Source organism: Mya arenaria, chromosome 2 (assembly GCF_026914265.1).
Source record: "Mya arenaria isolate MELC-2E11 chromosome 2, ASM2691426v1".
Lineage (NCBI taxonomy): Eukaryota > Metazoa > Mollusca > Bivalvia > Myida > Myidae > Mya > Mya arenaria.
Window position 1 is genome coordinate 37,481,286 of NC_069123.1, and position 24,759 is coordinate 37,506,044.

The 24,759-nt window shown below is 34.7% G+C and overlaps 1 protein-coding gene across 3 annotated transcripts in view; it reads right to left on the reverse strand.

The window, feature by feature from the left end:
- The window catches only part of LOC128223967 (neuronal acetylcholine receptor subunit alpha-10-like), a 121,921-nt gene that overhangs the window by 23,807 nt on the left and 73,355 nt on the right, over positions 1-24,759 (reverse strand). For all 3 annotated transcript variants that reach the window (XM_052933522.1, XM_052933531.1, XM_052933514.1), the window contains 3 exons: positions 17,267-17,393; positions 1,337-1,551; positions 1,028-1,137 (listed from right to left, as the gene is read on the reverse strand). In XM_052933522.1, the coding sequence (XP_052789482.1) occupies positions 1,028-1,137; positions 1,337-1,551; positions 17,267-17,339 (398 nt within the window). In that variant the 5' untranslated portion in view covers positions 17,340-17,393. The remainder of the gene's footprint in view (positions 1-1,027; positions 1,138-1,336; positions 1,552-17,266; positions 17,394-24,759) is intronic.

A 24,759-nucleotide genomic window follows, 5' to 3' on the forward strand; every position in this document is an offset into this window, starting at 1 on the left:
GTTCGTACGGATATTGATAGTTTTGTTTTTCTGTACTGGTAATATAATGCAAGCGACTGCCCCTACACATACATTTTAGGGCGTTTTTGTTGATACCAAACCAGTTTCAGTTTTGGTTTCAATGGTTTCGAAACCGGTTTTGATAGTTTTGCTTGAAGTAACAAGTGCATGGTTTTGTGTACATTTTCAACAACATGGCGGAGCTATTGTAGCTACTGAGCTACACAATTATTAATACAACCCTTTTCATTTAGCTCATTTGTCTATTGTAAGGCATTGTTATAAAAAAGATTGAGTTTCATCAAACGTGGTTGATCACTTTCCGCTATGTTGTTTTCGAAGTAAACTAGTTTTCGGATGGAACGAACCGACGAAACCATCTCCGGTAGGGATTTCGATAGTTTCCAAAACCGGTATGGGTTTTCGTTAAAAAACGACAAAACAGCATTTGGTTTTATTTTAAACTGTAACAACAAATACACAGTTCGTGATACCGATATAAAACCGAAACCAGTTTTTTACCTACAAAAACACCCTAAGCCAGGCATTAGCTCAAATAGTATTAAGGGTTTCATGCTACAACTGACACACGTTTTGTTGACTGCGTTAAAGTGTTTTGATGACAAGTGGATACTTGTTTTACCTGTATTCGATGATGTTTTGTTTGATGAAATACCTTTTATGAACCGACAAAAATAATGATACAACGGAAATAGTTACGACTATTGTCTTTGCTTCTGAATATTGTGACTGTGCGGTTTCATTTGGGGTTTTCAATTTCAAAATGTTGGTTAACTTGTGTAGCTGAAATAGTATAGCAATTACTTATCAATTCTGCCAAATACGAAGCTACATGTTAAGTAGCATGATTCGAATGTTCTTAATGAAAATGAAATATTTATTACAGTGATCAGTGAAATTCACGTACATGGAATTTCTACAAAGGTGTTGAGGAAAACAAACTTAAGCATTCTAAAACTATCATGCCTAAATCAATAAAACAAAACCAAAGTGAAAAGAAACTTACTAGTTATAGAGTTTAATATCTGGCGTCCAGATCAGGTCAGAAGGTATCCGTATTTCACTGACACCTGCATAGTCGTCTGGATTCCATCGGAGAAATTCGTCAATCCAGTACTTAAACATACAAAATGATTAACTTACGAAGTAGCAAAGAAAATATATTATTTAGTTTAATAAGATCACAATATAGCACATGTTGGATTTGCTGGATAGAAAATGCGGATACATTTAGATATCTACACATTGACAAAGACTAATTATAGATTATTACAAATCAACATTATTCATAAATGTTTACAACATATCAACTCACGTAGTTTGTCCAAAGGTTCAATTTCAAGACTTGGTTCTTTTCATCAAGGTCAATAATCTGGATTAGTTGTAGCATGAGTCGTACGGGCACGGCGTGGGTGTGGTTAAAAACTGGTCGGGCGTATTTACCGGCCCTCTTATTGTACCCCTCAAGTAGATTCTTAATCAACACCCCTTCTGCTGAAAAGTCGCTTGGCCAACGCTCGTCGTAACCCTCTGAAAGAATTTCGGTATGTTAAATTCTACAAGAAAAGAACAGACAGTTACTTTAAGTAAACCTCTATAGCAGCATTTATCACCTTTGTTTTATCGTATCCTTCTGAAAAAAGACAGAATTGAATTGAATCAAAGCTAGATAATTCTATAAATAATGAAAGTATTTAGTTTTGTTAGTCTTTATAAACTTCACTACAAACAAAACAAATTACTGAACTTAAATCAAACCAAACTATATAAACTAACATTAAAGAATTTTTAAAACACTTGTTTGATGTTCTTGTACAAAATTAAACGAGAGAAAATTAAAGTGTGAAGGTATTTTTACTAAAATTTAAATGTACAGTAGTTTTCAAAGAAATGGATTTATATAAAAAGCCAGGGTCATAAGGATTAACAGTCGAAATTGTAATGTATGAATTAAATAGCGCTTCGTAAAATCGAATTCTAATTAAAACATGCATGCACTGTATTACGAATCAAATTATATTCTCCCTTATACCTAGATCAAGTAAACATCTAATTGAAAAATCACTTTCAAATTGGCGTCCAATGAGTTCAAATTGCAACATAGGCAATTGCAAATACAATAAATAAAATAATAGATACTATTATATCACCAGAGAAGACATATTGGTGTAAAATGTAATATTAATAGAAGAAGCCATTGATCATTTTAATAAAGGGGGGCTGCCTACAATCGTAGACGTTGAGAAGGCATTTGACAGCATTGATGACCTATATATAATCACTTGCCTTAAGGTCTTCAATTTTTGAAGATTAACTTATGTGTTGAAAAAAGTTGTTTTATATTGATACAAAAGGAATGAAATCTTAATATTGATCACTTTTCTGATATTTAATAAAAGAGCAATGAGTACGACAAGGGTGTCCATTGTCTGTTTTCCTTTTTGATATTCATCGAAAAACTTTCGAATTACATTCGCTATTGCCAAAAAATCGAAAGAATTGCAGTAAAAAACCTAAAAGATGACAAACATTGTTCGCCGACGAAGCATCTTCTTAACGTTAATTGTTTATAACTAATCTATTCAATTCAAGAGTTTGGTAAAACAAATGAGGCTTTAGAATTACATTTACTCCAAAACAGTGGTACTTAAAGTAGGTAGTTAAAAAGCACGTTGAAGGAGTTGATTTATATGAGTCACATCAGCAAAATGATTATGAATACGATTTTTAAACAATTACTCTCCATGATTATCAAGTTTAGCAAGACAATTTGTGATAAAGATTGTTAGAATGTACTTGCACAAAATAAATGGCTATGCGACTGTGTTGCATGAAACCATTTACTTGTGTTATTACATACTAAAAACATTTTACCATTATTAAATGCATATTATACACCTTACACAATTCGAATCAAAGCGTTGAAATGCTTTCGACCTGCTATATTTGGTAGTATATAGTCAGGTAATTCCGAATCGAACATGTGAAGATTTTTCAGTTTGTCTCAGTAATTTCAGTCCAGCATTATCTACAGGGAATAAATGGTGATTCAATCCAGACGAATAGTGCGCGAGGACTCTGTCATTGAAGAAAGAAACCGTCAACATAAACTGAATAAATTGCTGTTTATTGCGTTGTGTATGTATTTAATTTAGCGGGCATACCCCAGTAGTAAATTAAATACAACTCAGTCATGTTTGAAGTGTAAAGTATATTTTACTAAAGACATACCTAAATGCTTTATCCGTCGCAGTGTATTTTTAATGAAACCAAAGGTTCAGATAGAGTTTCATAGAACAGAACAGAACAGAACATAATTTTAATCACAAAACGTAGCAGGCCGAAAACCTTTCATCGTTTTAAGCGCTTTGAGTAGTTTACTGTGTTACCAAACCCGCCAGATAAACTTCCTACTGACGTACTAATAAAATCTATTTTTGCTATAATGGGATAATAAACCTGATAAAAAAGGATGACCGAATATTCCAAATTTTAGAATAAATCTACTAGCTATATAAACAAGCTGCATTTAAATATGGATCGATGAAAATTGTCTAGGGAAATGGAAAACATTTCTTTAACAATATGCTAGTAAAGAAAGGTTGAAATGATATATTTCAATGTGGACTGGAAAATATGATACATAAAGAAATATGTGGTAATGAGATATTTATTCCTGATCTCATAACCTCGTTGAACATACTAAAAAGAAAACAAGAACATATCGATACAATAGAGATCATCTCCTGGATCAATTCAGAAATATAACGCAAGTGTATAGCTATATTGTAACAATTGAATGAGATGGGACTACTGTAAATGGAACTTATCTTCAATTTAAAAAAGCAAATTATACTCAAATGATACAATGCAATTTCTATATCAATAATGGAAATAATTTGAAAATCGACAGTTAACGTATTATGTACTAAAATAAATGAAACCGAGCTTTATTTTCAAGAAATTACGAAATAAATCATCATGCATAAGGGTACTGCCACACCTGTAAAGATATCCCATACTTTTTAATTACAATCGTGTATAAACTGTTGCAAGCGGCCTTCTAGTATATGTGGCAGTTTCCGTCCGAAGTGGTGGAAAATGTATACAAAATAATTTCACCATCTCTGACAGAAACTGCCATCTTTGACATCAATGATTGAACAAATAACATTCAGAACGAAAACATCAAAGTTCACAGATAAAAACAGACTTATAGATAAAAACATGAAAACAATTTCCAAAATGAAGACAAGTTCGTAATATTGAAAAAACTTTTGTTTGGCTCTACTCATAAGGCTGTTCAATGTCACTATCATGGATGCATGTCAAAATCAGCAGTCTAGTCCAGAAAAGAGGAATCCATGATATTAATGAAAAAGGGAAATAAGTTTCAATTTACCTATTAGTTTATTATTATTTGTTTTATTCCTAAGTTTCCTCAAGTTAATGCTTACTTTGATAAGTTTTACCTTTTACGTTTTTACTTTATTCGGAATTGTTGGGGTAAGAGTGAGGTTGTGCATGCAAACTGGTTTAAACCCCAAGTAAATTAATTTAATTGACCATTCCAAGTCGGTGCCTAACAATCCTTGATAAACACACCTAGTATTTATATAGTATATATGCACTCTGTCGTTTGTTGAGTTTTTTGCTGTTGTTCCGTGTTTCGTGTTTGTCTTTTTGTGTGTAATATATGTCTTTGGCGTTTACCCTGTGCAATTAAACGGGGTTTAGGTTTAAACTTTTGGCTACTGAGCGTGTTTCTGTAGCTTTTCATATAAATATCAATAATATTCAAGGTAAGGTAGATATAAGAATGTTTTTACTCAAATGTAGCATACGTAATAGTCAATTTATAAAATAATCATTAATTCAGTGAGCTCATACTGGCCGAGTTATTTTCCCTCAGTCAGCAGTATTGTCCTGAGTCCGAAGGTCAAAGTCCAATACTGCTGACATCGGAAAAATAATTCAGCCAATATGAAATCACCTGATTAATAACATTGTATTATTGAACTTACACATTCAATAGAGTACGCCTTTAACACAAAAGATCTTTAACAAAGATATAATGATATCCCTTTTACAACCAAGTTGCTCTTTTGGCAGCTGTGTGAAGTTAGCTAAACATACGACATTGGACATTGGACATTCAAGATCGAATGTTGTGCTGGCATGACATTGGACATTCAAAATTGAAAGTCGTGCTGGCACGACATTGGACATTCAAAAATGAATGTCGTGCCAGCACGACATTGGACATTGGGATTTCAAAAATGAATGTCGTGCTGGCACATTGGACATTGGACATTCAAAATCGAATGTTGTGCTGGCACGACATTGGACTTTGGGCATTCAAAAATGAATGTCGTGCCGGCACGACATTGGACATTGGACATTGGGATTTCAAAAATGAATGTCGTGCTAGCACGACATTGGACATTGGACATTTAAAAATCGAATGTTGTGCTGGCAAGACATTCATTTTTGAATGTTCAATGTGCAATGTCGTGCTAGCACGACTTTCACTTTTGAAATCCCAATGTCCAATGTCCAATGTCGTGCTAGCACGACATTCATTTTTGAATCCCCAATGTCCAATGTCGTGCTGTCACGACATTTATTTTTGAATGTCCAATGTCGTGCCAGCACGACTTTCAATTTTGAATGTCCAATGTCCAATGTCTTGCCAGCACAACATTCGATTTTGAATGTCCAATGTCCAATGTCGTGCTAGCATGACTTTCACTTTTGTCCAATGTCCAATGTCGTGCTAGCACGACATTCATTTTTGAAATACCAATGTCCAATGTCCAATGTCGTGCTGGCACGACATTCATTTTTGAATGTCCAATGTCCAATGTCGTGCTGACACGACATTCATTTTTGAATGTCCAATGTCCAATGTCGTGCCAGCACAACATTCGATTTTGAATGTCCAATGTCCAATGTCGTGCCAGCACAACATTCGATCTTGAATGTCCAATGTCCAATGTCGTATGTTTAGCTAACTTCACACAGCTTCTTTTGGCAAGCATTTGTCGAATTACTCGAAAAGACATGTTTTCATCGAGTAAATTAAGCTATAAATGAAAATACCAAATTTGCATCATGCATCCTGTTATTGTCGCTACAAAGCAGGATCATTTGATAACATTTGATCACGTGGGCAAACATTCAAATGATAATTTTGTCCGTTTTTGGACAAGCATACAGTCGCAATATTACCTCGAGCCTCGGAAAATACGAGCCAAGCGGGGTTGTTTACCTTTTTGGTGTAAATAATTGGTCCTTTACATCTAGGTCGAGCCAACGAGGAATTCGACCCAAGCGAGTTCGAGCCAACGGGGTTCGACTTTATTAGCTTTCCTGCCAGATTGAAACGCCTCTTACAGATCGGGCTCCCAGTTCTCGAAACTTCTTAAGCTTAACAGGCTTAAGTAGCTTATTTCAATTAGCCAAAATACATGCATAAATTTTGATAGATGAACAATGGTTTATTGCGATTATCAGAAAGATAATGTCTATCTAAAGTATAAAAACTCATAAAGAAGGCAATATTACCTAATTTATTGTAAACCAAAAATAATGATATCAGCTTAATCCTGTTACAAGGGACTTAAGAAGTTTCGAGAAATTTGGACCTGACAATTAAGGAAAAATAAAATTTCTCGTCCATGACCATGACCTTTACATTATGTTTACAACATATTCAATGCATCGTGTGCTAATAAGTTGTGGTCCATGATGATGGAATACATCGCAATTTATATTCCGATGATATCACACTATAACAGCATTTGCAGACACGGATATGCAATTTTCAGAAGAAGCTTTTGAAATTAATGGTTTCACTAGAAATTGGAAATGTTTCCAATTTGAAAGAAAGTCTTTGATTTTCCCAATCTTCTTTTATTTAAATAAAAAGATGAACAATGATTAAAGAGGTGCCAGTGCAGTGATACTGTCTAAGTCACGTGGGACAACGGTCCAATATCTCTGCGCCGGAGACAATGCAGACGAAGACATTTGCTCTAAATTTAGCTCTTAATGTAGTTTTATAGAACAAGATACCAAAACACACACAATAAAATTTAATGTCCAGTGTTCGTTTCATTGTGGGAAGCATTTAATATGTAAAGGTCGCAAAATTACTCTGCGCGGAGAATCGATGGAAATCATATGTAAATGCGTGTATTTTGTGGCTGTAAATTGTTCGTTATAGCGAGACGTCATAAGTTTGTTTATGATAGAACGCATATATGTCTATGGCAACATTTGTTCTGTGACAGGATGCAGACATTATATTGTTTTTTTCACACGTCCGGTTTAAACAAAACGGCAATATCGTCATGGCTGCCATTGACAGTCATTTCTCCACTGACGTCAGGGGTAATTTAAAATGCAATCAATTGTTTTAATTGTCAGTCTGGAATTGATACAGAGCATTATAGCTAGTAAAAACACGCTTTCTATTCTGGGGCGTCTATTATTAAATATTTTGCCTTGATGGTACCAGACTGGAAACCAGTAGAAATCGATCTGCTGTAAACGAAATTCGAATAAGCAGCCGATGTGTTTGAAGATTACACCGCATGCATCTTTTATGTACAATTGGACGCCTAATGTCTGTAATGAACGGTGGCTTGCTTGGCAATATTTTACTTTTTGTAATTGGAAGGAATGCTTTTCGACCTTTTTACGTCTTGAATATTTTATGAAGCGAAGTAATTACTCAACCCGTTTTGCATGCCGAGATATAGACATTGCAGTAGTCGCTTTTCTTATGTCTCGGTAGAAAGGATAGAGATGTGCGTGTGAACATTGCATTCTCTTTTCTTTTGTAGGTAGTAAGAGCAGCTAGAGAAAAGCCTTTAGAGATCAAAGCTATATTTTCTTAAAGATTTATGAGCTTTCATTTAATTTAAAAATAGAAGAAATAAATTACCCAGCGGAGCTTATTTGCAACAAAGAAAAATGTGATGCATACTTTTTTATTTTAACAATAATTTTAGAATATCTTAAGTAAATAGAATGCGAGGCAAAATAGATAATCAGAGACGAATTCATTTTGTTTACTGCTTAGATAGACAGAGAGAAGAGACAGATAGGTGGGACAGAGAGACAGAGAGACAGAGAGGAGCAGAGAGAGAGGAGAGGGTGAGATAAAATTGGGATGGAGGTAGGGAGCAGGACAGAGATAGAGGGCGCGGGAGGAGAGATAGAGGGCGCGGGAGGAGAGAGAGAGAGAGAGAGAGAGAGAGAGAGAGAGAGAGAGAGAGAGAGAGAGAGAGAGAGAGAGAGAGTAACCGCGAAATCCTATTTTCGAAAAGCGCCTGACAACGCAATTTCTTTTTGATTAGGTGTTCAAAGCTGGAAACAATGTTTTCGTGTTTGGTGCCTGTGCGTTTTAGCACGTTAAAGCTGTCTAGGAGGAAATTGCTTAAAAGCTTTATTTTCTTTTTACGATTGCCCATCGGTGCGTTCATATTTACGGGAAAGTATTTCCGTTCAGCTACTAACAGAAACCTTTGAAATATGCACCCACACACCAGTTTTGGCACTCATTGTTTTCAAAAGTGGTCCAAAATAGGAAATTCATGCCCAGTCAGAAACACATGTACAAGAAAGACATCATGTTAATTCATGATATATCTTTTAAACATGTTTTTAAGTTACCAGATGTACTCATAAGCTTGTCATTATAGTAAAACATTGCCACTAATGTTAGACGTTGATGTCTGTGAACCCATATAATTTTGGCATCATTTCAAGTGTATTATAAGTGTGACATAAAATCATTAACAATGTATAATAACCCCATCACACTATAAAAAAGCCATTAGACCGCACTACGTCCTGGTAATTTCGACGAACGCAGCGAGGACGCGGTCAACTTTTTGAAAAAAATTGCTTTACTCAAGTTCATTCTACGTCCTTACTGCGCCCCACACATTCCAGACGCTTGCACTACGTCAAGCAAGTTCCTATTAGGTTTTAGTTACGCCGTCAATACGTCCATTCCGTCGTTAGTACGTTCTTATTAAGTTCTTACTACGTCCTGATTCGACCACGTCCTCACTACCTTTTTTTAACATCCTTCACGTCCATAAAGACCATGCCACGTCCGTATCGGTGTCTTCTGAGTTGTTTCTACGTTGGCCAAGTTCTGAAAGCGTCCTGTCAGATTTTTTAGGACGTAGTGGGAATGTGGCCTTGTGTGATAGGGGTATAAGTAATTGCAGGTTGAAGTATTGATCTTCATTTCAAATGAAATCGGACATGAAATTGCCGGTTTTGCAATCTTTCATTGTCAAAACAAGCCTTTTGGAGCAATTCTTACATATTCTTTTTTTTCACAAAACCCTTTCAAATGATACCAATGGTGTCACAACTTATGATCTCGGATTCACGTTACTGTACACTTGATACCTCACATTATGATACACCTCGTTATACCGAACTCTGTTATCTCAATGTTCTGGATTATGTCGATATTGCTCGATATTTTTTCGGTTAAGTTTTTCACCTTTTTGTATTTCGGTTAAATCGAATGTTCGTTATCTCGATGTATTTCCCGAGGTCACAACGACCTCGACATATCGAGTTTTGACTGTAAAGCTTTATGCAAAAAACACAAAGTTCTACTAGAAGAAATGAAACAAATGCCCATTAATCAGTCTCTACAATTCATTTTGTTTTGGTGTAATATCCAGTGAATTTTCTTCAGAAGATCTAACCAGGGCCATCCAATTTCTTCGTTCCTGTCGGTTTTAAGTGTATTAAATGTCAATAATAAGGCAGCGATTTCGTGAATAAGAAAATAATATCTGACAAAGATAAAAGTGTAAGAAGCGTGTTTTGGGGAAATGAAGTGCTGAGAGCATCGAACGTGGGCATAGAAAACAATATGTTTGAACAAGAAAATTGCATCTAAAGAAAGTTTTGATTAAATGATAGTGCGCAAACTATTGATCAGAGATCTGGTTGTCAACTTTAGGGAAACAACATCTTTGTATTGCTTTCGTCGTACATTTTAGTCGTTCTTTTAATTCAGACATGCACAAAACATGTTCAATATTTCATAAGAAACGGTTCGTGTCGCTTTACATGAAAACATCATGCGCAATGTTAGACGTCTTAGATTATTGTCTTGCAGGAAGTTGTAACCGTCGATCTTGCATAAAAAAGAGAGACCGTATTAGAGGCGCAACTTTATTCAGTCGGATTAAAATAAAACTTAAATTAAATATATTTTTTTACAAAACACACCAATGCATCGAAACGGTACTTTCATTTCAAACACTCATCTTAAAATATTTACTCTATTTGAAGTATATACATTATGTACATGTAAAACAATTTCTACCACCGAAATGAAACCGTTCAGGACCAGTATTATCCTTAGACTTGACTCAGTGATTCCATTAAGTATATTGGTCAACTAAATATACAGGCCAATTAAAAAACTTAGAGTCTTATCTTCAATTTAGGTTAAATCTAAGTTGCTTATTGAATATGGCCCTTGCAGGAGATATTTATTTTTAAGTTCAGTTTAAAGTTTATTTATTGAACAACGATTGTTAGAAATGTTATATTGGCGACACTTTTTTATTCACAAACACCAAACAACATCTGGCAAATACTCATATAAACATATTTGAGTAAATCCATGTCTGAAATGATATAATTTTCAGTAGCGTAAATGTAGCTTCAAAGGGACTCGACACCAGATGGTCCAAAGACAGGCATAGTCAGTATTTCCTCATAAAAAGCCTTGAATTGTCAATGCGAGCGATAAAACATCATTTTACATGATTAAAAGAATAAACGCAACAATAATGTTGCTGTCTCATCTGAGTTTCCCCGTTTGGGTGTCAATTGAAGGTAAGTGTTTGACAGTTTTCTTTTTTCTTGCAATTGTATCAGCTGGTGTATAGTCCCTTTAATGCAAATTCGAGCAACTCTGTCACTTTTTTTCGATAATTATCATATCAATTTATATCAAATAGAGCAAGTTTCAACTTTTATTAACGTCTTATACACCAGCCAATTGTAACCACGGCCCCTCCAGGTCCAGGGGTATACCGGGGATAGCCGGGGAAATGGACCGTGTGTTTACCTTCCAGGTGATCCCGCAGTACCAGGTGAATGCGGTAGTTTTGTCTTCGCCCCCAAAATAGCTGGGAATGGGCCTTTCCTAGGGTCTCTGGGGTGCGGGGGGCATTTGGCGGTGATTTTATCAGCAGTTTGTTCCCGCAGGGCGGGGATTTTACCCGGGCTTGGCTCGACCAAAAGTCAAAATCCCCGCTATTCCCTGGACCTTGGGAGGGCGTGGTTACAATTGACTGGTGCATTAAAAGTGTTAAACGCATTTTGTTCACATTTCATACGAAATAAACAACATAACAATCGATGTCTGAACCTATAAAACCTGAACGAGTCTCTTAAAAGGTATTTACATGTTCTACATCGGGCCTTTTATTTTTTGACAACGGGGTATTTTAATAAACTTATGATATAGCTTGTGAAACAAATCTCCTTCTATTAATGAGTTTTATAACACAAACTTCATGCAGAGAAATATTACACAAGAAACCGTTGGATACTGAATGGATTGAATAGAGAGGAAATTGTAATTGAAAAATTCTGGCACTATTTAGTGAACAACTGCGACCCCCGTTTTCTCATTAATTTACAACGTCTTGGTGTTAGAAATAGATACGTTCTCCACCGACGTCTATTGCTAGACCAAGGAAACAGAGGTGTCTTGTCATTTCGATGCATGGCGCCGTGCTAGATGTACTAATGGCACAGAGCCTACCAGTTTCGCCTCTCATTGCAATTAGCTATCGCGGGGACAGATTGTCCGCTGACAGATGCGATGTTGAACGACCCAGCCATGTCCCAGGGCTAGAAAATTGCTTATATTAGCGGGGAAAAGTATGCTGGCTGGACTATTTGGTCTTTATTTCACAATATTTGTGTGGGAAAATTGCTTTTTTACATATATTATATTGATGGCCGCAAATGTAGATCATAAGAAAATGCTATAAATAAAAATGCATACACTTTTTTCTGTCATTTCTATTGAACATTTAAATCAGAGCGGATACACCTTAGAAGCATCTACATTTATATGCCAACGTTTTCTTATAAAGGAGGAACACAGGCAAATGCATTCATTATATTCACCTATTATTTGTTTTCCTTCTCAGCTTATACAGTTAAAAGGGACTAGACACCAGATGGTTCCTTAGTCGGCAAATACATTATTTCCTGAAAACAAGCCTCGGGTTGTCAATACGAGCTAATATGAGGCCAATATTACATCACTTTACACGAATAAAAGAATATTTTGTCGCTGTCTCAGCTAAGTTTTCCTGTTTTAAAAAAGCGCATATTGGTTTCCAAGTGTAAAGTGGTTATATTTAGCATGTAAAAGTAGTGTGATAAGTACAGATACATATACCGACGCTATTATGAAATCCACTGGTATTTACATGGTAGATAACCCAAAAATTTGCAAAAAAACAACGAAAAATGCGAAAGATACGAAACATGTTTTTGACAATTTTCCTTTTTTTTTCTTGCAATGGTATCATTTGGTCTCTAGTCCCTTTAAGCATACATTTAGTAGTACAAAGTCTATGTAGAATTAGAATATCATATTTTCATACTTCTTCTTTACATTTACAAGAGAAAAACAATTTTCTAATATACTTTTCGTACATGAACAGGTTCATTTGTGTCTTTATGAAGCGCAATTGCTGAAAAGCGATCTTTCAAATCTATGAGGCGCCTAGCTTCTTGGAAAATTTGAAAAGTAGAAAAGAGCGCTTATAGCATTTGAACACACGAAAAGCGGGGTCAATCCTTATATTCATTTTTGTTTCTATGGAGGCCATTCGTTGCCAAAAGTCCAGACGTGTATGTGTGTATTTTAGGTTTGTAACATTGATGATTTACCAATTTACATTTTACAACCGCCAACTCATCGGTTGTATGTTTACAATTTACACTGCACATTTTCATTTTTCATTGTACCGATTGGAGTTTATTCTCGTTGCATCTATTCAACAGACGATTCAGTCGTGTTTATAAAGTTGTGTATGGTAAACACACTTCATTCTGTGAAAGTCACATGCCGAGTTTTACATTGCGGTGTGTAAAAGACAGATTTCAGTTTGTAGTTCTACAAAGTACATTGTATGGTGGTGACTTTTCATTCGCAGTTGAACATGTTTACGAGATGAATTTAATTTAATTTATAGATAGCTCCGCCTTAACCATGTTTTAACTCCTCCTTACGTCTTTCTGAAATTTCCTCCCACTCGGCTCTATTTAAACCAATTATGGATACTTTGGACCATGCACATTGCGAACCTTATTATGGACATTACGAATCATCTATATTATGACACTATGGACTATGATTTGGAAACAGGATGGATTATAAATTATTTCATGTCGAATAAAATAATATATGCTATTACAACATGTTTTTGTCTATATAATAGTAACTAATACGCACATATGACTTGAAATGAGATGTATGCAAAATGATACTTGACTCAAACACAACAAAATGTAAGTCATTAGCATTTAATTATACTTCAAGAATGAAAAGTCCCATTGTCATATTTTTCTTTTAAAGCTGCACTCTCACAGATTGACCGTGTTGACAACTATTTTTATTTTTTGTTTTGGAATTAGCCAATTTTTGCGTAAATGTCTGGATACCAGTGGTATAAGACTGCTGACAAAAGATCAGATACAGTTTTTCAGTTTTACGTTCGCAAATTGATGTTTTATGGCTAAAAGTGATACTACAGTAACGTTTTAAGAAAAATGAAAAATGTCGGCAGTTTTCCAAACAATTTAGATCTGTTTTATTGTGAGTAATCTTATTATTTGTATAGAAAGCATTGCTGCCAAAATCAGCCGAGTCTGGGACAAAAAAAAGGTTGTCAAAACTGTCAATCTGTGAGAGTGCAGCTTTACATTACTATAAACACTATTTCAAATTCTACCATTAGAGGACACTTTCTTGCCTTTTTGCAATGTTTTAGACTGCAAGTAATATTAGATAATTAAAAATTTACGAAGAAAAAAATCTAAATTTTCATTAAGTTGAAATTATTCACTAAGATGCCCCAGAGGTTTATTACCTGGTAGCTGATACTGTATGGATAAAATACACTAAGATTACAACTTCATATAACTCGTACATTATACTGTAACGAATATTATTTTATAAGTAATTAATAAAGTATTTTAATGATGAAGTCAATTTATTGCTAATAAACAATTATTAATTGCTGCTACCTTTTATACCCCACCCACACTCAACAGTCAGGGCTTTTTTTCACATTTAGGTGAACCGGTCCTAGCCCTTTTGGAGGGGAAAAGTCGCGCGTTTTTTTTTCTAATCTAAGACTCATGATATCTATTTGTTCATGTTCTTGAAATCCCCCACTTGATTGTAATGGTTCACAGTGGCAGATCCCGTAATTCATAACTGGGGGACACAAGTGGGTTGGAGGGCTGTTCTTCCATCCACATGGATATATTGTTTCAATGATGTATTGAAATTACACGTTTACACCATACATGCTTATTAAGATAGTAAATGTATAACATAAGACAAACCTAGGTGGATATCATTATGATGTGCATCAAAAAATTTGTGGGTTTGCTGGAGCAGGTTTTGAACAGGGACTTGGGTTAGAGGGCCGTTACTTAGGGGCACAACTTTTTGGACATGATCCCTCGAGTGGGCATGACATTAATATGTTTAAAATGTGGGAAGTGGGGTTTAGGGGTACTCCCCCTAGAATATTTTAAATATTATCAGTCTGAATTGGTGCATTATGGCGTAGTTAAGTACTTTTTTCTGAGAAATATTGACAAAACAATTAACCTTTAAGTTTACTTGCGGGCCAGCTTGGGGGGGGGGACTAAGGCCCTACAGCTCCCCCCCACTGAACTGACAGTGGCAGTATAAATCTGGGTCCGTGAACCCAGCTCAGATACACCCAACTGCAATTGACTAAATAATATGGTGATTTATAACCCATTTAGGAACATTGATCGTCAAAATAAAATAAAAGATGAAGTTAATTTTTGTTTTTATTGTGAAATAAAGAGAGAGTACTCGGACTTACAACCGGGAATTTACAGGAAGTAGGTGAAGATGTTATCTCCCTTGCTTGATTCGACGGATATAAACGAAAAAAATCAGATTCGTTAGCTCCGCCTATTCACCTTCGTTTCTTTCAGTGACATTTACAATATAAGGTATAGGCGAAATCGTCTATCCTTGTAATTCTGAACTTGTCAATTCACTTTTGTAAACCTGGACTTGTTGGACTGCAAATGTTCATTTTACGAATGCGAGTGTCGACTGTAGGATTGCAGTTTTACATATGCATGATTCGGCTTTCTAAATTACATCATCATATTGTCAAAGGCAAGTTATACGATCTATGTTTTAGTGAGTTTATACAGGGTAGATCTGACAAATATACATTTTGACTACTATAATGACAAATGACAAATCAATACGGAAAAACTGACGAATAGAAACAACAAATAGCACGTCTACATTGACAAATGTAAGATATATTTAGTACGATTAAGAAGCACATTGTGGGAATTACACGTCTGGACTTTTGGCAACGAATAGCCTCCATATGTTTCTTGCTTATGTTAAGTGTTTTGAATTTAAAAATCGAACTTTAGGAAAAAAAATATTTTCGTTTTTTGTTGTCAATAGAAGGCAGATATTCCAAACGTCTTTTCTCGTTTGGTAAATAAAGTTGCGTTTGACCAATAACAAAGAACAATTCAATCAACAATGACTTCATAACACCGTGTGGTTCATGTTATATGAACGTCTATTTTCCCGGACATACATTACTACGCCAAAGCAAACATATACAGATTGATCGCATTGTGTCGTGTGTTGTTGCTGTGTAAACGCAAGAAAGCATATGACTAAATTCCATGAAGCACAGATTATGATACTTGCACCGTTTTAATTAGGACATTTTTTTTTCTGCCAGACTTCCAAAGAACCTCCATTTTTGTGCCAAGTCTTGAAAAACTACATACTTGTAATATAATTGAAAGCAACACTCAAGTACTGGCGAAATAAAGGAATTGACTGTTATGCTTATGTTCTAGTGCATTACCGCCATAAAATGAATTACAGAAAGGTTTTAAAACACAAAGCATTGATGGTTCTCCAAGTTCAAACCTTTATTTCATCTGTAGTCCCCAGAAAAGCTTTAATCAAATTAAAGACCGAAAGTACCGCACACAGAAAGATTCGAAGAACATTGAACGGCTACGTGGGTTGGCTTTAACAGAATTACGGTTACCGAACGCAGTTCCCGTGGGATCATTATATACTTAACGAAGAACTGTATATGTAATACTTTAAGACGCCGAAATTACAGTCATGAGGCTAGGAAAACGAGGAGAAACAAAACTGTAGGCTATATATAGCACATTTTAATGCCGTACCAAACCAAACGTTGAGATGAATGTTTGTGTTTCTAGGTTACCAATTTGCGTACTATTTTCGAGTTTTTGCATAATGCTGAAATGTTTTGTAATTCAACATTTTGTGTATATATATTTTCTGGTACATCTACCTAATTTCATGCATTACCTAGTTACCAGTACCAGAATAACTCTTCTGCAGGTTCAATGAAATCTTAACATACAACTCATTACATTAGCTGACCTAGGGAAAACGTTTCGTTATTACTTCCTTGAACATTCATGAAACTATTTGTTATAAAAAACATTAATGTGATATTCGGATTTGCCATACCACTTTCAATGATCTGTCAGTCTTGGTTAATTACCCGGTAAGTAGATTTAGCAGACGTCTGGCAGGAAGTGATTTATGTGACTTAGTTTTTTTCTTTCGAAGCAAAATGTACAAATATCGTATATTTATTGTTCTACATTCAGGTTATGCACCAACAGTCCTAAGTTTCGGAGCCTCAATCCTCATATTTGCAATTGTATCATTTTTCTTAATGTATTATATTATTACAGAGATGTCTTACACGCATTTCTGATCATGTAAGAAGTGAAAAGCTTCAAAAATGTTTAAACAAAAGTTGTACAAACGTATTGCGTGGTGTTGTTCGTGTTGGTAGTGAAAAAGGACTCTGTTATCCAAAATATATAGATATAAGAAGGAATTAAATGATATTGAACTTACTGTCGGCCTTGATACCATCGACCGCCAGCAGCGCCGCTATCCCAGTGAGGAACAACCATGCAGGGGATACCATACTGGTGTATTAGTCCCCCACATCAACACTTGGGTCGGCAGGACAGCAAGCGGTCTGAAAATATACGAGTAGGTACAACTTACTACACTACATGTACTAGATACGCGGTGTTAGTCGGCCAGTCACCAGCACATTCCGATAGAATCAGGGAGGCAGCATTGTCTTGCAATGAAACTTACACCTGACCTTTATTTATATGAAAACCTACAGAAACAAGCTTAGTGACTGAAAGTTTAAACATAAACCCCGTGTAATGACACAGGGTAAACACCAAAGACATAGAACACAAAAACAAACAATCACAAACCAGAAACTTGGAACAACAGCACAAAACTCCGCAAACAACAAAGAACATATATTATATATCCTTTCGAATACCGCTACTGTTCATCGACGCGCTACCGTAGCCGCCTAATGCAGACCAATTTTTCAAGGGTGCTGGTTACCGCTACTGTTTTACTGTAGGAATACTGTAGACGACTGAAACGTACCGAAAAAGTAGGTACGTCCAGTTCCACAGCCGCAAAATGCACATTTTCCACAAATTTGTGGTAAGTTTTTCATTAAAATAAGAAGGATTGTGAATTTTAAAAACAGCATTAATACGCTATGGTACTTTGTCTTAGAAACAGTTACTACACTACGGAATTTCTTTCAAATATAATAACCATGCAAAAATAAGCAACGGTATTTCTTTAAAAATAGTCATTCAACATTATTCGCCTCTGGCTTTGTAAATTTGCTTTTATAAAATAGCATGCTTATGCTTTTCCTCTTGTATCAGAAGTACGCTGTGGTATCACTGTTAAATTTAAGAAATGAGCAAAACTGCGCAGTGGTATTACTGTGATATTTGTTTTACGGACTGTGTGTTAACTTCGATAAGGTAGACATTTCATGTTTGAATTAAACTAAATCAGTCACTAAAGTGCACTTTGGTAGCGTTCTTGAATCTAGAAGCATGCAAAACTATGCAGCAATATTTCCTGTATAAACATAATACGTAATCAACATAACACAACCCATTTCAAAGGCGACGTTGCCTTTGAAGGTCATTAAACGCTAGTTACGCTTCCTTTTAAAACTGTTGAAATATATGCTATAACTTTCTTATAAATCCAACCGGACATCTATTACGTGATCTCTATAAAGTTATCATGGAAACCATAGTGACTGCAAATGTATCAACAGAACATCCATTACAAAATAGCTGTCACAGTTGCCATGAAAACCACTGCAATAGACAATTAACCAACCGGACAAATATCACAAGGTCGCATCAAGGTTACATTGGAACCACAGTGACTCCTGTTATGAAAGTTGTATGGGAAAGGAGCATGACTTAATAAAACATGCATCAATACATAATCTGTCGATGAAGCAATGATCAAATGTCACGGTCACCATTCAAGAATCGTTGGTGCTCCGTGTGTTATGAGGTATCTCAGGAATTACCAGGCGTACTTAAGTCGAAAGATAGAAGTAGGGTTTACTCAAACAGTTGTAGAGAACTGAAGAGAAAACCTCACAGGATGATCATGTTGTATTTGCCGACAAGTTTAAAACATCAGTTCCTCCGGCGTTTGGAAAAAAATCTATACATTCGTGCCACGCATTAAACACCGGAAGGACATATTGGTCAATCGCAAAATCAGTCCACGAAAAGAGATGGCAAAGTTAGGATGCTCAGCAGAGTGGAGCACATGGCATGAAATATTTCAGACCGGAAGCTTATGTCCACTGTATGGGAATAATCAAAACATGTGTGCAACCCGATGACATGTTTCAATCCTATAATAAATAGCCGACAGAACAAGGTTTTGACGGAAGAAGTAAATACAAAAGGAAAGTGGGAAAACATGCACCAAGTTATTTTTTAATTAAAAATGGACATGGGTGTTGTAGACAGTCAACATTTACAATGTACCAACACAAAGTGCATTTTTGTGGAATAATTTGTGTGGTTTGCCGTGGACATCTCGCTTGTGATTCATCATGTATAAAGGGTCAACCCTCCGGCTACCTATAAGCTGTTTGAGAGAATGGTAATACTTTTTACAGTATATTACAAACATGCTGTAGAATGTTAAATAGTAACCATAATCAGGTTTAATAACATATTGATCGTTGCTTGTACCACCAAAATGAAACATGGACAACATCTTTTAAAATCAATCAGCTGTTTAATGTTTTATGTTTCTGATATTAGGTTGCAGAACAACTTATCGGCGGGAATAGCACACGTATAAGGAAATCCAAACAAACAAGCGACATTTTTTAACTTGACCTCTTTGGCAATGTGCAGTGCAGAGTCAGCTTGCACGAGTATAATTCTAATGTTTATAAAATAAAACTCAAATGAAATGTTATTTTATTTAAGGGGATGTTTTATTTCGTATCGTGGCATTACCTCTAGGAAAGGCCGAATGGAGGTCAAGTCCAACAAGACTATGGCTCCAGAAACACAGAGGAACGGAAAACAACAACTCATGTATGTAAAATATTTTCAATAATATATGGGGGGTTTTATAATTGCATTTTGAAATGACCCTTAAATCGAAACAATGAACGGCCTCTGAAGTTCATGAAAATGCATACATTAAATTATTTCTACTGTTTAATGGCACATCTTGAATTTCAGAGTCTAGTACAAGAAAGCGCCTTTTAGATCAATCATGTATTAAAATAAATGTTCAATATAGTATTGATGAAATAATCATAACAAAATGTTGTTCAGGTGTCAACCTTTTGTTCCTGAAGGGACGAATAATGTTTGTTTTAATGTTTTTATAGATCATGCCATGCTTAAAATGTGGACATATTTTTCGAAATTACATATATACAATGCAATTGTCGCTAACAACGTGTCTTTATAACAAATATTCATCAATATGTGATTTCTTTTTACAGACCGATGATATTGCATTGCACCAGAAACTCCACTAGACTCTGTTGCCGTTTCGTTAATCGCATGCAGTGATTATACTGGTGTTGTTTCCCGTAGTTACAATCAAATACTTTGATTTATGTTTTGGTCTATGTTTTTCTATTATATAATTATGTACATGTGTTCTTTGTTGATTGGAGAAAAAATATTATCATTATTGATTTTCGTCATGTTTGATTTTATCCCTATGTATTCCTCAAGTTCCTATGATGTATATAATTGCTCTATACATTTTTTAACCTTGATGTATGAATTAATTGTGAATCCGTATTTGGATTTAAGTCCTATAAGTATACATTTATATAGGAAATGAATGAACATGTGTGTAAAATATCATGATAGAGAATTGTTATTTTAATTCCTTTCTGATTTATTTAATAAAAAATATATTGTTTTGTAATCGCTTTATGCATGTGTACATACTAAAATAAACAAAAATATGTATAATATAATGAAAACTACAGGGACAAGCCCATTAGTTGAACAGTAAAAAAAATAAGCCCTGTTAAGGGGTACACGTCAAGGACCCAAACAACAATGAACTAGACACACAAACATTGTTACACCACTTCTTAATTCATAAGTTTCACTTTTTGTTTTATTACTGAATTTTACATAGACACGTGACTGGAAAACTGTGATAATGTGATGTCTGCATTAAAATTAAGCATGGCTAAAATAGCGTGTCCAGAGATTGTTTATGTGGATTTTTTTTTTAATTTACTCAGATTCAAGCACACACATGCATAATATGATTGAAATAATAAAAACATTTCGCAACGTTGCCTTACAAACATCTTTTTAAGCATTGTACTTTTGAAATATTTTGGAAAACCTTTTTCTACTACTGTAGTACAAAAATGCTGTTTTAGAAATATCAAATACAAGCCGTAGCGTATTTATGAGGAAAACAACAGACATAAATATCGAGTTACTACAAAAGTTAAAACTGCCATAGTGTATCTATGCATGCACACGTGATATAATCATAACATTAAACGTCTACGGCAATACATATACCTGAAATGTTACTAGAACTACCAGAGTGTATTAATGCATAATATTATCCTTTATGTACTTTAACAACTTGTTCAAAGAAGTAATTCCTATCTACATAACTCGCCTATAGTAGTTATACGGTTATTCATACATTTGTTCAAAATTCATCATATCCGTAGTGTATTAAAGAGAGTTTTGTATTTTTCCGAAGTCAACCAGAGCGTAGTTATGCCGAAATGTCATATATATTAATAAGTGAATATTTTAATTACCGTTACATAATAAAACCAATAGAATGCATTTTATTGTATTAATGTGTCTATTAAAGGGTTTAAGTAAAAGGAAAAATGTACATTTTCACTAGAACATTACCTAATTAGGGATAATGTATATGTCACTAATTCGTGAAATGCAAATTTGATTTATAAGGGTGTTATGTTATATAATTTTATGTACTATATAATGTTTGTATTTAACTTCTTTAATTGTGTTATAAATTTATACTGTTACGAAATTGATAAACATTTTACCTAATTGCTAACGCATTTTAATCGGGAGATTTAAGTCTCTGCTTTTAGCATAACATGTACAAGATTATAAAAATAAGCGGTATTCCCACGCTGTACGATAGCGGTAATCAGAAGCCGAAAATTTGAGTACGGTTTACACTGCTGTGGTAGTTCGCCGGTATATGATAGAGGTAATGGGGACACCCGAATTTAGGGTCTGCATTAGGCGGCTATGGTAGCGGAAAGGATATAGGTCTTCTGATTGCAAAGTTTAAAGCATATGGGAGTATGCCTTACAGTGTATTCACTAAACTTTATGACAGTACAGTATGGCCTGTTATAGCATATGGCGCGGCTATATGGGGGAGTAGATCATATTCTTGTATAAACGCGGTTCAGAGTCGAGCCATGAGGTTTTTCGTGGGTACGGGTAAATACACGCCCAACAATGCTCTCTATGGGGAACTTGGTTGGAAGCCCCCACAGGTGAAACAGTGGAGATCTGTGTCACATCAATGGCATAGGGTTAATCGAATGGTCACAAATAGAGTTAATTATAAAATTTTCAAATTCTGTTGTAATAAGAGTAACAATAGATGTAAAAATTGGCAGTTTCAATATAAGAACCATCTGTCATATATTTATTCACTTCAAATGTTGGATAGATGTGAAAATATGTCCTCAAAACTTTTTTGTGAAAAAATTATACATTGTACTATGAATAAATTTATTGAGGAATGGAGAGCCAGTATAAATAATGTAATAGGTCCATCTGGTCAGGGAAGAAATAAACTTAGAACATATAGGCTATTTAAGTTTGAATATAAAACTGAAAACTATGTTAAATGCCCGAGTATAGCTAGAAAGCACAAGTCAGCATTGGCAAAATTTAGATGTGGAGTTGCTCCACTTAGGTTGGAAACGGGAAGATATGAAAACATCCCTGAAAATCAACGATTATGTCCTATATGCAAACTAGCCATAGAAAATGAAATTCATGTACTTTTTCACTGTCCTTCCTACCAGAGTTTCAGATATGATATAGTTAGAAAAACCATTGAACTTTATGCATCATTTAGTAATATGTTTGATCAAAACAAATTAAACTTTGTACTCTCCAACGAAAATATGTCAAAAATAAGTGCCCAAAAATTGTTACTTGATTCTAAAAGCCAGAACTGATCTCTTGTACAGGTAGTGTGTGTATATATATCAATACAAACCAACACATATTAACATGATTTGCTATCTGCTGTTGGTATTTTGAATCAAAAGCTCAATCTAGCTGACAGCAAATATCAAAACATTGGGTATATGATATTTAGCTATTTTAATTCATAGATAATTTTAGAATATATGTAGATAATATCTCCCCCTTTTTTTTAAAATAATAGCATATGTAACTTTTTAAGTCATACGCAAAATGGCTTTGCTAATCCTCCTATTTCTTATTTGTGAATTAGTACTAATTTACACTATCAGAATTTTGTTTTCATTGTCTTAAAACAGTTTTTAAAAAAAAGGGATTAGCAAGGGTATTTTGCTCATATCTGTATAAAGATGTATTGATATGTGTCTTAGTTGTATATAAAATTGATAGTCTCTTATAACTCTTACTAGAGTGGCAATGCACTTGTATGTACTGTTTGTTGAATGTTGTTTTATTCATGAATGTACAATGCATTGATGAGACTGAAATAAATAAAGAATATCTCTTTTAAATATATATTATATGAAAAACTAGGTGTGTTTATCAAGTATTGTTAGGAAGTGCCATGGAATGGTCAGTAAAATGTAAATTGTATTATGCACGATTATTTGGAATGCTTTTGATTTGCTTCTTCATTTTGAGGATTACGAATTTATAAGCAGGTCCAGATATTTTTTTTGACACGGGTTGTATTTGAAAACATGATTTTCGAAAGCAAATTAGACAGATGTGTCTCTTAGTCAAACAAGTAAACTATAAGAAGGAGGTACACCCGAGTATTCGTAGGCTTTTTTTATTTCAATGCGTCACAACAAAATCGTGATATAACTTGTCAGTTTAGAGGAGAAGAGTAATATGACCGTATACTGTCAATTGAAACCTTGCCACTGAAATGTATTACATCTTTGATACAACCCAAATGTATGAAAAACCCAAATTATTCTATTCATGTTGATTGGGTGTATCGTGTCTTGTGTGGGTTGTGATTGTATGTTCGCCATTTTCTTTTGATCGATGTTTCACTGAAAATAGCACGTAGATGTTTGGCTACTGGATAATCTCTGTGTTTTTTTTCTATTACATTATCGAATTTGAAACATTCCACTATTCCTTAGCAATATAACTTGCTATACCCCGCAACTTTTGTCTGTATATACTCTAACCGCTTACTCGAGTGATGTTGAATTGGCATTAAGATGAATTTAAAAAGAAAATGAAAGTAAAATACTTAAACAAGACAGTTTGGTGGTTATTTCTCTTTTTTTTATTTATTTCGGGAAGTAGATCAGTAGGTCAGAGAGCAATCTGAATGTTCTAAAGATAAATTGGGCGTAGTTCAACGACTGCAGTATCCGTCAGAATTGTTTGACAGCAACAGTTGGAGAGAAACCGGCAAAGAATGCAATCTTTCCCCTCTGTCATTTACTATAGAACAATTGCATCAATAGTTGTAAGACTATATTATACTTTATCTCGCTGGAATATATTGATAACTGAAATCATGACCACACAAAAACTGATTAATAACATATATACGAGGATTGTTCAAAAAGCTCTTTGACTTTTTATTTACACAAAAAACATTACTTTGTCTAATTTAAACAAAACATTTATTTCATGATATTTGTTCTCATGTGCAAAAAATCATTTCGGTTCATAGACCTCCAATATAATTACAGGTGCAGATCCAGAATTCGACGTTAAAGGAGGCGTAATTTCATGGCGTTACGTTTGGACTTGCGCCCGTCCCTCAGT